A 17,206-nucleotide genomic window follows, 5' to 3' on the forward strand; every position below is an offset into this window, starting at 1 on the left:
TGGCACAGAGGCAAATCCCATCCTCTCTTTCTCCTTCCTTCCCCAGGTAAAGAGATGAGGATGGAGACCAGGGAGGAAAAATCTCCACATCAGAACCTTGTGAAAGAGGCCGTTTTGAGCGACTCTAGTGCAGAGGAATCCAGCATGGAGGAAATGCCACAGAGATCCCACAGAAGGAGGGGCTCCAAAGCCAACCCAGGATTCTCTGAGGAAGAAAGAACCACCCAGAGCCAGGAAGGGGGACAGAGCTTTAGGCAGAGCTCAGAGATGGTGGTTCATGAACAGCTTCGTGATGGGGAGAAGCCCCACAAGTGCTTGCAGTGTGGGAAGAGCTTCAAACAGAGCAAGCACCTGGTCAGCCACCACATGATCCACACCGGGGAATGGGCCTACGAGTGTGGGGAATGTGGGAAGGGCTTCAGCTAGAGATCCACCCTCGTGACCCACCAAGGCATCCACACTGGGGAGAGGCCCTATGAGTGTCCCCAGTGTCAGAAGAGGTTTCACACCAGCTCCAGGCTCCTCCAGCACCCACATATTCACTCAGAGGAGAGGCCCTTCTGCTGTCCTGACTGTGGGAAGGGCTTCAACCACAGCTCCCACCTCATCAGGCACCGGTGCATCCACACTGGGGAGAGGCCCTTCGAGTGTCCCCAGTGTGGGAAGAGCTTCACCCAGAGCTCTCACTTGACAAGACACCAACAGAGCCACCAGTAAGGGAGGCCCTGCAAATGCCCCAGCTGCAGAAACAGCTTCATGCACTGTTCTATCTTCATCACCCATGGGAGAACCCACATTGAGAAGAGCCCTTGTGATCCATTTTCCCTGTGATCCATGCTGGGAAGACACCTGCCTGTCGTCCTGCCCCTGCCCTTGACATGATGTGGGATTGAAGAACATGAGGGTCTGGCCATGGCCCTGTCATTACATTCACTCCCACCTCAGGTTATTGCCAGGGGCAGGAAAGGAACTCTCTATGTCTCTTTCCCTGAGGAGAGGAGTGCCCTAACCAGGCAGGGGGAAATTGTGGCCAGGGAGACCCAGTGAGTTGTGTTTTAGTTTTCCCTGTAAAGTTTTATTTATCCCTTTTCTTATCAATATTGTTTCTGTTCTGTATGTTTCTTATCTCGTTGGTGTTCCCAATAAATTGTTTCTATCCCAGCCTGGGATCTTTGCCTTTTGTGCTTTCCATGGGAGGTGGGAGGGCAGCGAGGGCAGCGAGGTTTTAGCAGGAGCAGGAAATTGGGGAATCCCATTCCTGAACCCCGGCCCGTGGAAACCGAGCATCCCAGCTGGTCCCAGCCCTGGTGGCCATGGCAACATCCTTGGGAGCAGGTCCCTGGCTGGGGCTGTGGGAACCTCTTCCCTCTGGGACCCAGGGACAGGAGTGGAGGGAACGGCTGCAGCTGAGTCGGGGCAGGCTCAGGTTGGATGTCAGGAAAAGGTTTTTGCCCAGAGGCTGCTGGGGCCCTGCCCAGGCTCCCCAGGGAAGGGTCCCAGCTCCAGGGCTCTCTGAGCTCCAGCAGCATTTGGACAGCACTGCCAGGCCCAGGCTGGCATTTTTGGGGTGTCCTGTGCAGGGCCAGCAGTTGGACTGGAGGATCCTGATGGGTCCCTCCCAGCTCAGCCAATTCTGTGGTTCTGGGATCCCATGAGCCTGGGGATGGGGCTGCCAATGGTTGCCATGGCAACGGGCTGTGGCTGCAGGCCTGAGCTGGTGTCCATGGCAACCACCCCTGGCATGGGGTCTCCATGGAGCTGCCGAGGGACTGACCATAGCAACAGGGGGCTGGTGATGGTTGCCACGGAAACTGATCATGGCAACAGGGGGCTGGTGATGGTTGCCTGCTAAGGATCACATTTGTCACAGGCCCTCAGAGGGGTTCCCTGGGGACTTTCCAAGAGTCTCCAGGCTCTTCCAGAGCTGGAATGTCACAGGCACAGACAGGGGCTCCATGGAGACCTCCCAGGGCTTTCTGGGGATGGTAAAGGTCTGTGTGGTCAGAGGCAGTCACAGCAATTCCATGGTGACATCCCAGGGGACCTTGGGCTGAAAAGGCACCGATCTGTCACAGGCACTCACAGGGGCTCCACGGTGACATCCCAGGAGTCCCCAGGCTGCCAAACAGCTGGGATGTCCCAGACACTCACAGGAGTTCCTGTCTTGGGCACAGTGGGAGCTTCAGGCAAAGTTTATTAGAGAAGCTCCTGTTGGCTCACAAGGTGCAGAAAGGATTCCCAATAGCCCCCATAGATCCCCAAATGTCACCATTGAATCAGAGATGACACAGACTCAGATCAGAAGGCTAAGGGCTAAAAGCGACCCTTTTTTCAATCCTCTTCTTTTATACCTCAGTTTGCTACACATGGACCTCATTGGTCATTTAATCAACACATTTCACATGATTGGCTAATTAAGACAACATTCTTCATTAACCAACTTTATGGAAAAAACAACCTATTATAAATATTGTCAAGGTGCCAGTTATTGATGTTTGTTTTACATTTGGCCTTTGTGGGCGCTCTCTGGATGTGGAAACCCTCCTGTAGCAGTTCTGTGCCAGGTAAAAGGAGATGCACAGGACTTTTTTGGTCTTCAGCTTCTTGTGTATTGTTATCTTCTCTAAAGTTTTGCATGCTGTGCATACCAGGCTAAGCATGCTGGATAAACACCTAAAAATGGCTCTAAAATGTACGGTTTCAAGGTCTTTTAAAGTTGTCTCACCAATTAACTCTTAAAATGTATACTATTTCTACTTATCCTACCAATTACTCATCCCTTGACTGTCCACATAACCTCTACACTGTGCTTTCCTTGACCAATGACCCTGTGCCACCAACAGTGCAGAACATGGAGTAGATGAAGAAGATGAAAGGGACTACATCCAAATTCCTCCATCTTGCTTCCTATCTACATCATATTAAAAATCCCAAGACCTAAATTTCTCACCCAAGGCACATATACTATATGTAGTATATATACTAACGTATACTATATATATATATATATATATATATATACTATAACAGTATATACTATACTGTTATACTCCCCTCTAATCTATTTTGGACATTGGTAAATTCTATTCTGTCTCAAAGTCCTGGAAGTCCTCTCCATGGGGGATGGTTAAAGGCAGCGTTTCTCTGGGGGTCAGGACCCCTTTAGAGCAGACAGAGAAATATTCCCTGTGCCCTGGATTCCCACACATTTAACCTAAAACCCTTTAATCCTTGACATGTGAAGTTACCCCAAAATGCTCCAGGTAAGTAGGATTAGAAGGAGAAGAAATAGAGAACAACAGAAAGACAGAAGATCCATAGAAAGAGACACACATAGGTACCAACTGCTGGGGTTCCAGCATCACCAACAGAGAAACCTCAGGAGAAGGCAGGATCCAGACCATGGGCTGGCCTCGTGCTCCAGCTGTTAACCCCCTGGGCCTTCATGGCCCTGGGGTGGGACTGCCAGTTGCTTGTGCAATCAGAGCCAGGGTAGGCACCAGCTGCTAGTGTGTGATTGATTGATTGATTAACATCTGGGCTAATCAGAGATGGGTTAGCACAGCCCCTGCTGTGTGATTGACAGCTCTGCCAGACCAGGGCTGGGGGCAGGGCTCTGTTCCACCACAAACCTGACCCGGCCCTGGCCCCACACGGGCATTCCGAGCATCCCAAGGTGTCTCGGGACATCGATCTCATCCAGCCTCTGACAGCGACCATGGTGACACTATGGAACCTCATGGAACCAAGGGTCAGTTGTGACAATGCATGTCCAAGGACACCACAGTGACACTATGGAATCTCATGGAACCAAGGGGCCATGGTGACACTGTGGTGCCTCATGGAATCAAGGAGATCATTGTGAAACTTGGGGGACCCAAGGAACCAAGGGTCCATGGTGACCTTGTGCAGCCCGTAGTGTCACAGAGGAGCCACTGTGACACAGCGAGGGCGCATGGAGCCGAGGGGCCATAGTGACACATCAGAGCTTTATGGAACCATGAAGCCATTGTGACATTGAAGGCCTCATGGGAGCACAGGGCCATTGTGACACTACAGAATCAAGGAGAACATTGTGACACTCCAGGGCCTCATGGAACCAAGGAGATCATTGTGACACTGTGGTGTCCCATGAAACCAAGAGAACATGGAACAGGTCTGGCTGGCTGGGCCTCCTAGCAATCACCTGACAGGTCTGGCTGACCTTGGCATGTTGAGGGCTGCTTCTCATCAGCCCCTCAAACACTGGGGCTCTTGGCTTTCCTTCCTATGGGAGAGAACTGTCTTTCTCCTCCAGGGGAGCATGGCCAAACTTGAATTCCTCCTCCAAATTTCCGTATATGCACATATTGTTCTCAGATGAAATCTGCCAGAAGAGACAGGTCTGCCTGCCTTGGCCACCCAGGGGCCACCTCTCATCTGCCTTTGAAACCCTGGGACCATGTGCTTTTCCTGCTTAGGGGAAAATAACATCTATCTCGACCAGGTGCTCATGGACAAAATTGAGAATCTGCCTCCAGAATTCCCAATATCCAAGGATAGCTCCAAGACAAAAGCTGCCAGGACTGACAAATCTGGCTGGCCTTGTCTTCCTGAGGGCTGGCACTCAACTGCCCCTGAAACACTGGGGCTCTGTGCTTTCCTTCCTAATGAAAAGAACTCTTTTTCTGTCCAGGCACCCATGGCCAAAATTGATGTTCCACCTCCAAAATGCCCTATGTCCAAGGAGAGTCCCTAGATGAAAGGTGCCAGGACAGACAGGTGTGGCTCTGTTGGCCTAAGGGTGGCCACCGCTCATCTTCTTCAAAAACACTTAGACTTGACATTTTTCTTTCCTATTGGTAAAAACCATCCATCCTGACCCAGTGCCCATAGCCAAACCTGGAATTCTACCTCCAAAACTCCGTACATCCAAGGATTGCTCCCAAATGAAAGCCAGACAGGTGTAGCTGCCATGCCACTTGGGAGCTGTCCCTCACCTGCCTCAAAACACTGTGGCTTGATGCTTTCCTTACTCTGGAAAAGAACCATCCTTCTTCTCAAGGAGTCCAAGATCAAAAGTGAGATTTCTCCTCTGATATCCAAGGACCCTCCATGACAAAAGTTGCCATGACAATCAGGCCTGGCTGGCTTGGGAGCCAGGACAGGAGCCACCTGTCTCCTCTTTTGCCTTTGAAACACTTGGGCTCCATGCTTTCCTTCTTATGAAAAAGAACTGTCGTTCTTATCTACAAAGAAATGGCCAAAATTGGGATTCCACCTCCCAAATTCCCTATATCCAAGGGTTGCTTTCATACAAAAGCAATTAGAACTGAGAGGTCTGGCTGACTTAGGCCTCTGATGGCCCCCTTTCATTCGCCCCTCAAATATCGGTGTTCTGTGCTTTCCTTCCTATGTAAAAGAACCGTGCTTCTCCTCCAGGTGTCCATGTCTGAAATAGGGATTCCACCTCCAAAATTCCCTATACCAAGGGTTGCTCCCAGGTAAATCTGTCAGTACCATCAAGTCTGCCTGGCCTTGGCCTCTGGTGGATGCCCCTGCAACACTGGGGCTGGGTTCTTTCCTTGGGAAAGAAGGAAGATCCCTGGGACACTATGGGGACCTCATGGAACCAAGGGGATCCTTGTGGCACCACTGGAGCCCATGGAACCAAGGGGCCATGGTGACACAGAAAGGCTCCATGGACCCAGAGACCATTATGACTCTGAGGGGCCTGATGGAACGATGGAGACCATTGTGACCCTTCAGGGCCTGGTGTCACCAAGGGGGCATTATGACACCTCAGGTCCTCATGGAAGCAAGGGACCACTGGGACACTGTGGGGCCCCATGGAACCGAGGGAACAGGGAGCAGGTCTGGCTGCGAGTACTGAGCCCAGCTGGGGTCACGGAACCATCTGCAGGCCCCGGGTGAGATATGAACTCTTTCAGTGCTTCCATCCTCCCTCGAGTGACAGAAAAGGATAAAGTGCAGGCACATAGAGGAGCAACATGAAGACACCGAGGTCAGTGAAGAGGAAGTTGAGTCCTATATGGGAGAGATGAGGAGATGTCCTGATCTTGGGGCTGAAATCCTCTTGTAAAGCCATGGAGAAGGATGTAATTGATAAATCAGACTCTCTTTTTCCCTGTATCGCATTGAAAAGTATGGGGACATGACTTGTTCAGCAAAGGCCTCCATGCTAAAGTAGCAAATGTCAAAGTAGCTGTGATCCCATGAGAAGTTTGAACATGGAAAAAGGGAAGCGTGATGAGATCCTGTGCCTTCACAGGGAGAAGAAAAAGATGTCCTCAGAGATGAAGATGATTTCAGAAACAGATGAGGAGAACCTTTGCTCTTACACAGCTCATCATTAAACTGATACCCCATAAGTTGACATGGCCCATAAACACAACTGTAAAAGTGCTTTGAACAACTGGGAAGGATTTCACAATTGCAGATTTTTCTGGGCAGTTGCTATTCATGGAAATTGAGAGCGACAAGAGAAGTGTCTCTTCTGGAGAAGTCTCCATAGCATGAAAGAGAGACTCCTCTCCCTAAGAACTCAAGAAAGACTATTCTAGTTGGGGTAAACTGACTGAAAATTCTAGGTTTGTCTTTATATTGTCAGTAAGAAAGAAAAGGTTGTAGGGAGAGGAGAAGTGTTCTGAAAGTTGTGTTCTTATTACTCTTTCTTTTAGTTGCTCTTAATGAACTTTTCCTTATACCCTCTTAAAGTTTTGAGCCTGCTTTGCCGTTCTCCTAATCTTATCACACAGGAGGAAATGAGTAAGTATATTCTGGTGAGTGCACTGGTAATTAGCCAACACTGAAGCCACCACAATAATTGCTGCATTCTCCAAGAAATCTCAAATTGGTGAACCAAAATCACTACAGAAATATTTCTGATGAACTGCACTAGAGCAGAGGGAAATCAAGGCAGAGCCATGGTTTGTCAGGACTTGCTCGATCTTAATGAGCCCTGTGGTGCATTTGGAGCTGAGCCCTGGAAACTCAGGGCCTGAGAGGAGATTGCACAAACCTTTCCAGGAGTCAAAGTCAGAAGAAAACCCCAAAGTGTCTCAAATCATGGATGTGTCCCACTGAGATCCATCCCCTACACAGGCTCCTCATGGACTCCTTGGAGGAGAGAATTGGAGGCCAGCATGGCACAAAAACTTCTCAGAGACTCAGTGTGGAAAGGAAAATCCAGAGTACCTTAAAAATCTTGACTATCTCAAAGTATTAATGAGCCCCACTACATGTCAGTGCAAAGCTCTCCAGGGACTTGTTAAAGCAGATAATTGGGGCCATGATTGCACAAACCTCTCACAGAGTCTGTATCAAAAGAGAAACACAAAGTACATTAAAATAAATGAAGTACTTTGAAGCATTAATGAGCCCACTGAGTGTTGTTACACACAAACCCTCTCCAGGGACTCATTACAGCAGAGAATTGGAGGCCATGATTGCAGAAACCTCTCAGAGACTCCAAGGCAAAAGCCAAACCCAAAGTCCTTTGAAAAACTCTGTGAGCATTAAGGAGCCCCCAGGGCCATTACTGAGCAAGGATCCCCAGGGACTCCTTCCAGCACATCCTTGAGGCCACAGGGATGTGGGCTAGGGGGGGATGCTGAAGGCAGGACAAGGGGCTGACGGTGCCCAGCCTGGCTGGGGGTGTGCCAGCAGGCCCCAGGGCCTCTGGACAAGGTGTCTTCTCACAGGCCTTGGTGGCACAGACCGTGCTGCTGTGCCCCAGGGCACCAAGACTTGCCTTCTCTTTGTCCCCACCTGTCATCACTGCCTCCAGTTCTCTGCTCTGCCTGGGACCTGGGGACACTTTCTCAGTCGTGTTCCTCAGTGGGACCCATTAAAAATCCAAGAAACTTTGGAGTTGGATTCTGACTTGGAGTTCTGGAGAGCTTTCTTCAGCTCCTTCTCAGGGACTGAGCACAAAGCCCCAGAGGCTCATTAAAGTTCTTGTGCTGTGTCTGTGCTGATGAGCTGGGCTGGGCTCCTGGCACAGAGGCAGCTCCTGGTAACCAAGAAGAGCTTCAAAAGCACATTTCTCTTGATGAGCAGCTCTTCTGCCAGCCCAGCAGGGCTGGGGCACTGCTTGCAGCCATCCTGGGCACAGCACAGAGGCACAGAGAGCTTCGATCAGTCAGGGCTGAAAAGGTGCTGAGAAGTGCCTGGAGCAGAATCACTGCCAGCCCTTGGCACAGGAACCTCTGGCTGCAGGACAATGCAGCTGCAGCTCCTGGAGCCATCTCCTAAAGCTGGAACATCCCACTGCCTACAGACGCTGTGAGTACAACTCTGAGTATTTTTGGTGCAGGGGAGGTGAAATGCTCATGAAACTCTGACATGCTGAGGGATTCTAATCAGTCATAGAATATTTCCAAGTCAAGGATTTTAACAAAAATTAGAAAATTTCCTAAGACTTTGAAATCAGTTTCCTGCTTTTGGAGAATGGCAGGAAGGGGGGATAAATATTAAAGGTAGGTTATGAATTATCAATTATGAATTTTGACAAGTGTCTGAGACATCTAAAATGTTACTTTTGGTGATCAATAGGTTAACAGGAGATCCCTAATGTGCTTTCAGCCTTTCTGTCCATGGACAGCACCAGCATCACCTTTGCTGGACCCATCAGGCTCAGTCTGAGCTGTCCTTTCTCCAAGCTACAAACAGAACCTGCCCCCAGCCAGTGCCCTGCAAACAGGCAGGGTTCTGTCCGGCGAAGGAGAGTGCACACATATTTGGGGTCGGTGAGTGTTAAAAGGGAGAGATCAGGCACAGGGAAACACCTGCAGGAGGAAAATCTGCAGGAAGCAGAGAGAAGATCAGGCAAGGAGAGAAAACAATACCCAGAGATGCTGTGGCAGGGAGAGTTTAGAGATGCCCACAGGATCCACCCCTCCAGTGCAGCCCCTCCCTCTGAACAAGCCCCCTCCCTCCTGTGCCCCCAGCCCAGCCTCTGCCCTCAGGGCCAGGGCTCCAAGGTGTGCAGCCCCTCCTGTGCAGGCAGAGCTGCAGCAGAGCCGTGGGGCAGCTCTGCAGCCCCGGGCCCAGTTCCCTCTGCAGAGCGCAGGGCTGGGAGCAGCTGCCCCGCCCTGGGGGCTCTGGCAGGGGGCACAGCTGGCTCAGGGTGACGCTGTCCCCAGTGCCCGGCTCTGGGCAATGCTGTCAGTGCAGCCAGGGAAGGAGCTGCATCTCCCTCAATCCAATGCCATCATAAGGACACTTGGGAGTCTCCCTGAGATTTCAATCCAAGCTGGGAGCTCCAATCCTGGGTGCAAACCTGTCCTAGAGCATCTCTGAGTTATGAGATTGATGGGGAAAGGCAGAGGTGCTGTGACACTGAAAATGCTGCTATTGGGTTGGTGAAATGAGCAAGGCAAGTCCTTGGCTACAAATGCGGATCTGGGCTCTGAAGGACACATCTCCTCTCAGCAGTGCCTAGTAAGATTTTAGGGGAAGCATGGCAAGGTGATCACCCTCCACCAGAGAAAGGTTAAAGGCCAAGGAAACTCGGAACAGGTCAGAATGACAGACCATCTCCCCTCAGTCTCCACTCATCACTTTGCCTCCCAGAAATTGCTCTGTTCTCCCTGAGTCAAGTAGAAATGCTGAGGGTTGCCTGATATCCAAGAATACCAGGAATAACATTGGGGAGCTTATAAAGAAAACCTCAGATCTTGAAAATACTAAAGGCAGTATCTGTGTGTTCCAGAGGTGGGTGTATAGGAAATGGCTTTGATTTTGGTTACAGGAATCTCCTCCAACTCTTCACTGTCCTTTTCTGCATGAACAGGTCCCTGTGCCCAGCTACAGCAAATGTCCAACAGCAGCTCCATCAGACACTTCCTCCTGCTGGCATTGGCAGGCACTCGGCAGCTGCAGCTCCTGCACTTCTGCCTCTTGCTGGGCATCTCCCTGGCTGCCCTCCTGGGCAACGGCCTCATCATCAGCGCCGTAGCCTGCAGCCACCACCTGCACACACCCATGTTCTTCTTCCTGCTCAACCTGGCCCTCAGCGACCAGGGCTCCATCTGCACCACTGTCCCCAAAGCCATGCACAATTCCCTCTGGGACACCAGGACTATCTCCTACACAGGATGTGCTGCTCAGCTCTTTTTCTTTATCTTCTTCATCTCAGCAGAGCTTTTCCTCCTGACCGTCATGTGCTACGACCGCTACGTGTCCATTTGCAAACCCCTGCACTACGGGACCCTCCTGGGCAGCAGAGCTTGTGCCCACATGGCAGCAGCTGCCTGGGCCAGTGCCTTTCTCAATGCTCTGCTGCACACAGCCAATACATTTTCCTTGCCCCTGTGCCATGGCAAAGCCCTGGGCCAGTTCTTCTGTGAAATCCCACAGATCCTGAAGCTCTCCTGCTCACACTCCAACTTTAAACAACTGGGGCTCATTGCTGTTAGTGCATCTTTAGGACTTGGATGTTTTGTGTTCATTGTGTTCTCCTATGTGCAGATCTTCAGGGCTGTGCTGAGGATCCCCTCTGAGCAGGGACGGCACAAAGCCTTTTCCACCTGCCTCCCTCACCTGGCTGTTCTCTCCCTATTCTTCAGCACTCTAATCTTTGCTCACTTGAAGCCCCCCTCCATGTCCTTCCCATCCCTGGATCTGGCCCTGTCAGTTCTGTACTCGGTGGTACCTCCAGCCCTGAACCCCGTCATCTACAGCCTGAGGAACCAGGAGCTCAAGGCTGCAGTGTGGACACTGATGACTGGATGCTTTCAGAAACATTAAACTGCTGGCCAGTGTTTGCAAATCACTTGTAATAAAAGTTATTTTTGATATTTCTTGTTGGTTTGGTTGTGGGATTTTCCCTTTGTTTAGGTTTTTCATATTGTCCGTAATTAAATATGAGTGTTTGGGCCGTTTCTCATTTTCTTTCTCTCCACCTTCCCTGAGCCCACAGACTGTGTCAATGAGGGGCTGCGCTCCTGGTGGCTTTACAGGAACTGAAGGATCACCCAGCAGAGTTTTCTGCAGAGATGCCCTTTTGTTGCCTTCTCTGGAGCTGCAGCAGCAATATCTGTGTGCAGAGCTGGGGGCAGATCAGTGCTGGCACAGCAGCTGTGCCCAGCAGCAGCAGCACTTGGTGGTTGCCAGTGGCTGCTGTGGCCCTGCCCCACTGCCCTGGTAGCCCTGGTGTTGCTGCAGGGCCTGAGTGCTCTCGGGGCCGGGCACAGCCCTGGGGGTGGCAGTGCTGGGGCTGCAGCAGGGACAGGCCAAGTAATATAATTAATTCATAATATAAATAATTTCTAATATAAATATTCTTTGATAGTTCTTTTGCCTTTGTTCTTTTTTCCCCCTGTGTTTTAGTTTTTCAATATTGTTCATAAAATAAAACCATTGTTTGCCATTTCTCTTTTTTTTTTCCTCCACCTTCCCTGGAGCCACTGACTGTGTCAATGAGGAGCTGCACTTTTGGTGGCTTTAACAGAACTAAAAGATCTCCCAGCAGAGTTTTCTGCAGAGATGCCCTTTTGTTGCCTTCTCTGGAGCTGCAGCAGCAATGTCTGTGTGCAGAGCTGGGGACAGATCAGTGTTTAGTACAGCAGCCCTGCTCCTGCTGGCTGCACCATTCCTGATCCAGCCCAGGAGCCATTCGCCTTCTTGCCCACCTGGGCACACTGCTACCTCATGTCCAGCCTGCTGTCCAACAGTGCCCCCAGATCCCTTTCTGCCTGGCTGATCTCCAGCCACTCTGTCCCCAGCCTGTAGTGCTGCAGGGGTTGTTGTGGCCAAAGGGCAGGACCCGGCACTGGGACTTGTTCAACCTTGCCTTGTTGGATTTGAGCCCTAGATCCAGCCTCTCCAGGGCCCTGTGCAGAGCCCTGATGCCCTCCAGCAGATCAACACTCACATCCAGCTTGGTGTCTTCTGCAATGATGTCCTTGGTTCCATGGGGCCCCTCAGTGTCACAATGGCCTCTTGGTTACACCAGGCTCTGCACTGTCACACTGGTCTCCTTGGTTCCATAGGGCCCCAAAATGTGACAGTTGACCCCTTGGTTCTGTGGGACTTCACAGTGTCATAATGTGCTCGTTGGTGCTGCAGTTCCACAGTGGGCCCTTGTTTCCGTGAGGCCCCACAGTGTCACAATGCCCCTATGGTTACATGAGGTCCCACGCTGTCACCATGGTGCCTGTGGTTCCACAAGTCCCCTCAGTGTCACAATGGACTCCTTCTTTCCACAAGGCCACTCAGTGTCACAACATTCTTCCCGATTCCTTGAGGCCCCATCGTGTCACAGTGGCCCCTTGGTAACACAGGATCCGGCAGTGTCACAATGTCCCGTTGGTTTCACTGAGCCCTGGAGTCTTCCAACGGTCTCCTTGGTTTTGCAGTGCCAAAATGGTGAAACCCCTTGGTTACACAAGGCCCTGCAGTGTCACAATGGTCTCTGTGGTTCCATGAGGACCCAGAGTGTCATGGAGCACTCCGTGGGTCCATTTGGCCCCAGAGCACCACAGTGGACCCCTGGTTCTGTGGGGCTGCACAGTGTCACCATGGTCCTCTTAGTTCCACTAGGCCCTGCAGTGTCACAATGGCCCCAGAATATCCCAGTCATCACAGAATGACAGAATCAAATAGGCTAGACAAGACCTTTGAGATGATCAAGTCCAACCAATGCCCTAATACTGCCTTGTCACCCAGAGCATGTCACTAAGTGCCACTGGAGAGGGACAGTGACTCTGCCACCCCCTCCCTGGCCAGCCCATTCCAATACCCATTCACCCTTTCTGTGAAGAACTTCTTCCTATTGCCCAGCCTGAACCTCCCCAGGTGCAGCTAAAGGCTGTGTCTTCTTGTCCTGCCCTCCAGCAGATCCACACTCACACCCAGCTTGGTGCCATCTGCAATTTGTGAATGATGGACTCAATCCCCTCAGCCAGATTATCAGTGAAGATATTAAACAGGATTGGGCCCAGCACAGATCCCTGGGGGACAGCACCAGTGCCTGGACACCAGCTGGGTGCAGCACCATCCCCACCACTCTCTGGGCCCAGCCTCCAGCCACCTCTTTACCCTGGGAACCGTGAACATGTCCAAGCCATGGTGTGCAGTTTTTCCAGGGAATTCTGTGGCTCATGGTTTTAAAGGCTTTGAAGTCCAGGCACACAACATCCACAGCCTTTCCTGCATCCATAGGTGGGTCACCTGGTCATAAAAGGAGATCAGGTTTGTCAGGCAGGACCTGCCACCCCTAAATCCACGCTGGCTGGCTCTGATCCCTCAGCCATCCTGTGGGCGCCCTGTGATGGCACTCAGGCTGATCTGTTCCATAACTTTGCTGGGCACCCAGGGCAGGCTGACAGGCCTGCAGTTCCCCAGCTCCTCCTTCCAGCCCTTCTTGGGGATGGGCTCACATTGGCACCTCCAGTGCTCCGGGCCCTCCCTGCTGAGCCAGGACTGATGGTAAATGTTGGAGAGCAGCCTGGGGAGCTCACCCACCAGCTCGTTCATCCCCCTAGGATGGATTCCATCTGATCCCACACACCTGTGAGCATCTGAGTGGCTCAGCAGGTCACCAGCTGCTTCCTCCTGGATTACAGGGGCTGTTCTGCTCCCTGTGCCCATCTACCAGCTCAGGAGAACACTTGTCCTGAGGACAGCCTGTCCTAATATTGAAAATTGACACAAGATATTAAGTAGCTTAGTCTTTTACTTATCTTCAGTTACTCTGTTCTCAACTGCAATCAATAAAGGGTTGTGGTTCTCCTTATCCCATGTTTTGCTATAAACTTTTTATAAAAACATTTTTTATTCTTCTTACAGAAACTGCTAGGTTAAGTTCTAATTGAGCTTTCACCTCTCAACTTTTCTTCCTGCATAATCTAACAACATCCTTAAACACTTCCTGAGTTGCTGGCCTTTTTTCCCTGAGTTCCTACAAAAACTCCATGCCCTACCAGGAGTTTCTCACTAGCTCATCTTTTGCCACACTGGGACAGGCTGCTCCTTCCCCCTTAAGATTACTTTCTTGAAATGTGTCGATCCTTCCTGCATCCCTTGGTTTTTAAGGCCTGTGTCCCCTAAAAAGATCAGTACCAGATTTAGTACTCCACACATCAGCATCCTAAATAGATCAAAGTCTGCCCTTCCTAATTCCAGTGCAGAAGTTTTGCTGCTGTCCCTCCTTCTTTCACAGAACATTGAACACTTCATTATTTCATGGTCACTGTGCCCCAGGCAGCCTCTGAGCACCACATCGCCACCAGCCCTTCTCTGTTTGTGAACAGCAGCAGACAGAGCTTTCCTTGGCAGTGGGAGTGTTACCAAAAATTCTGTAAAACAGAAAACTCCTTAACACCAATGTAGCATTAAGACGCTGCATTCTTTATTCAGCTGGATGCACGGGGGACAGCTCCTCCCAAAGCCGTGCATGCTGAGTACAGGAAAGTTTCTGTTTCTGTTCTGTATTTTGCACACATATTCATTGATTGTCCTAGACTAGACATACATATGATAATCTGTGGAGAGTTTTATTAATAATTGGTTAACTGAGAAAGGCCATACTGACATAATGCCGCTGGTCAAGCTGAGAGGGAAGTCAGCAGTCAGTAAGCTGAAAGGAGAAGTCAGCAGTCGGTGACCAATGACAGGCAAGGACAAAATGCCCTTGCCGCAACATGAGGATAGGGAAGAGAGGTTCTCCCTGAGAATATGTAGAAAGTATCAAAAGTAGAACCATAAGAATGCAGAAGTAGGCGTAGTTGCTGATATGTAACTAACCAATCCTGAGCTCAACTTTTGCAATATGTATGAAGCTCATTATGAACTGTATTTAACCTGCTGTACTGATCAATAAAATTGGGCCTGTGATGATCTAATTGATGTCCTGGTCTCCTTCCGTCAACAAATGGTGGAGAATGCGGGCAAAGCCGAATCTCTGCCCTTTTTTCTCGGATTAAAAGAAAAAGGGGATTATGCCACGGTCGAGGAAGTTGGGTTTGGGTCCTTGCAGCCAGGACGGTGCTGGAATTTTAAGCACCCTTGAGGTTCACAACGGTGAATCAAGCCAATACGTGCCGCAGGAGCCTGGAGAGCTGCAACAGCGCGCGCTGACTAATAGGTATGGATAGGCAAGCGGCATACGACCTCTTCGCCGCGTATTTAGAACGGCGAGGAATAAAGGGGATAGATTTAAAAAGGGAGTTACCAGGGTTATTAGCTTACGGCCATGCTAAAGGTATCTTTGCTAATCCGCATACAGTTCATGAGCTAGCAGAGTGGAAGAAGTTTGGGGAAATACTGTGGGATACAGTGTTAGACGATGATAAGTCAGCAAAGAAATTAGGGAAATTATGGCGGGTGGTGTATAACACGTTACTTCAGCAGGTCTCTGAGAGAAAAGCAGCAGAAAGGGCTACAGAAGCTCATAAGAGGAATATAGGGTACGGTCATGAGGATGATCCCTTAGCACCTTCTGTAACTAAGATACTTATGCCTAAGGGTCCTCAGCAAAGTGGTGTGGAGGATTTTCCAATAGGCACAGTGGAACCGTCTGCACCCTTTCTGCCAGAGGGGGAGGGCGAGTCGGATGGTGGAAGTAAGAGCAAACCAGCTTTGCCTCCGCTGCTTGCCCCGAGTGAGCCGGCTCAGGTTACAGCTTTGGCGGGGGGGCCACTTCCCCCACGCGAGCCGGCTCCAGAGGCAGGGCCGCTTCCCCTGCGCGAGCCGACTTCGCTCGAGCCGGCTCCGGTTTAACAGTCAGTTTCAGCGGGGGGGCCGCTTCCCTCGCGCGAGCCAGCCTCTGCTTCACTGCCTTCCCCGTGCGAAAACTCAGTGTCTGTACTGAAGCGCCAGCAGCATAGCACCCTTGAAGAGTCAGATCCCATCCCAGGGGCACACCGTGATCTATGGGGGGAGATGGCTAAACAGAGGAGGGAAGCTTGGGCTGCTTTGGCGAAAGAAATAATGCAAATGGGGGATGGTGAAGTGGTGGAAATAGCTTCTAATCTTGCATGTCCAGTTACATACACACCACAGTATGATGCACAGGGGAACCTTACGCATAATATAGCGGAATATACTCCCTTAGATTGGAAGCTGTTAACTCAGCTACGTTCTACGGTTAGTCAGTTTGGAGTAAAAAGTGAACCTGTTAGGCAAATGTTAGATTATCTTTTTAATACTCAGGTTTTATGCCCTAATGATTTAAGAGGAATAGTTTGGTTGATATTCACTCAGCACCAGCAGTTATTGTTTAATGCACATTGGCAAGCTATGGTTAATGAGTCGGTTGCTGTACAACGAGCCCAGGGAGACCCATTACATGGAGTAACAGTAGAGGAGCTGATGGGCTTAGGGGCATATTTGCGTACAGAGGCACAGATGATATCGGGAGCAGATAAACTTAGAGAGTCTATGCGGTTAGTGCGCGCTGCAATAGATATGGTTAAAGAGCCAGGACGGTTACAGGCTTATATGGGTATTAAACAGGGTAGAGAAGAATAATTTGGAAATTTTATCGATAGAACAGCTACTGCTATAGATCGGGCTGGTGTTGCAGGGCGCTATTGAAGCAGTGTGCTTTGCAAAATAGCAATCCAGCTACACAAAGAGTGTTAGCTACTTTAGGGGCAAATTGGACTATTGAGGAGGCATTAGAGCGAATGGCATTAATGCCAGCAGCTTCACAGGCATTTATAGCAGAAGCCTTAAAGAAATTAGAATTAGGGTTACAAAAGCAAGCAGAGTCTACTCAGAGTCAGGTGTTAGCTGCTCTTGCTCCTCTCCGAAGCAGCTCACTGGCAGTCACGCAAGGAGTTTCGAGACCATTCATCAAGTGTTACCTATGCGGCAATGAGGGACAGACACAAGTTGCCGCCGTGACATCGGAGACACCAGCTGCTGCCGTGACATCGCTGCCACCTCCTGTCTGCAACCCGCAACAGCAGGGAGCCTCGGTTTGGACTTATCAGCAGCAGTAGACGTCACGCTAATGACGAACCGGCCTGAGAGGATACCCACTGGAGTAAAGGGTCCTCTTATATTAAATGGACAAACATGTGGAGCATTATTGCTGGGACGTTCCTCCACAACCATGTTGGGATTATTTGTTTTGACTGGTGTTATTGATGCAGACTATACAGGAGAAATACAAATCATGGTTTATACTCTTTATCCTCCGATTAAAATAACAAAAGGACAACGCATTGCACAATTGGTACCACTATCACAAATG

At 50.3% G+C, this 17,206-nt stretch overlaps 1 protein-coding gene across 1 annotated transcript; it reads left to right on the top strand.

Annotated features, from left to right (window-relative positions):
• Positions 1-9,819: 9,819 nt before the first annotated feature.
• On the top strand, positions 9,820-10,752 carry LOC134413827 (olfactory receptor 14I1-like). Its single transcript, XM_063147869.1, has one exon. It carries the CDS (start codon positions 9,820-9,822, stop codon positions 10,750-10,752), a length of 933 nt encoding a protein of 310 aa, XP_063003939.1.
• Positions 10,753-17,206: the final 6,454 nt, after the last annotated feature.

Source organism: Melospiza melodia, unplaced genomic scaffold (genome assembly GCF_035770615.1).
Source record: "Melospiza melodia melodia isolate bMelMel2 unplaced genomic scaffold, bMelMel2.pri scaffold_54, whole genome shotgun sequence".
Lineage (NCBI taxonomy): Eukaryota > Metazoa > Chordata > Aves > Passeriformes > Passerellidae > Melospiza > Melospiza melodia.

Bases quoted from the DNA above. Each gene is read 5' to 3' on its own strand.
- LOC134413827 (XM_063147869.1), top strand. From the start codon at position 9,820: ATGTCCAACAGCAGCTCCATCAGACACTTCCTCCTGCTGGCATTGGCA.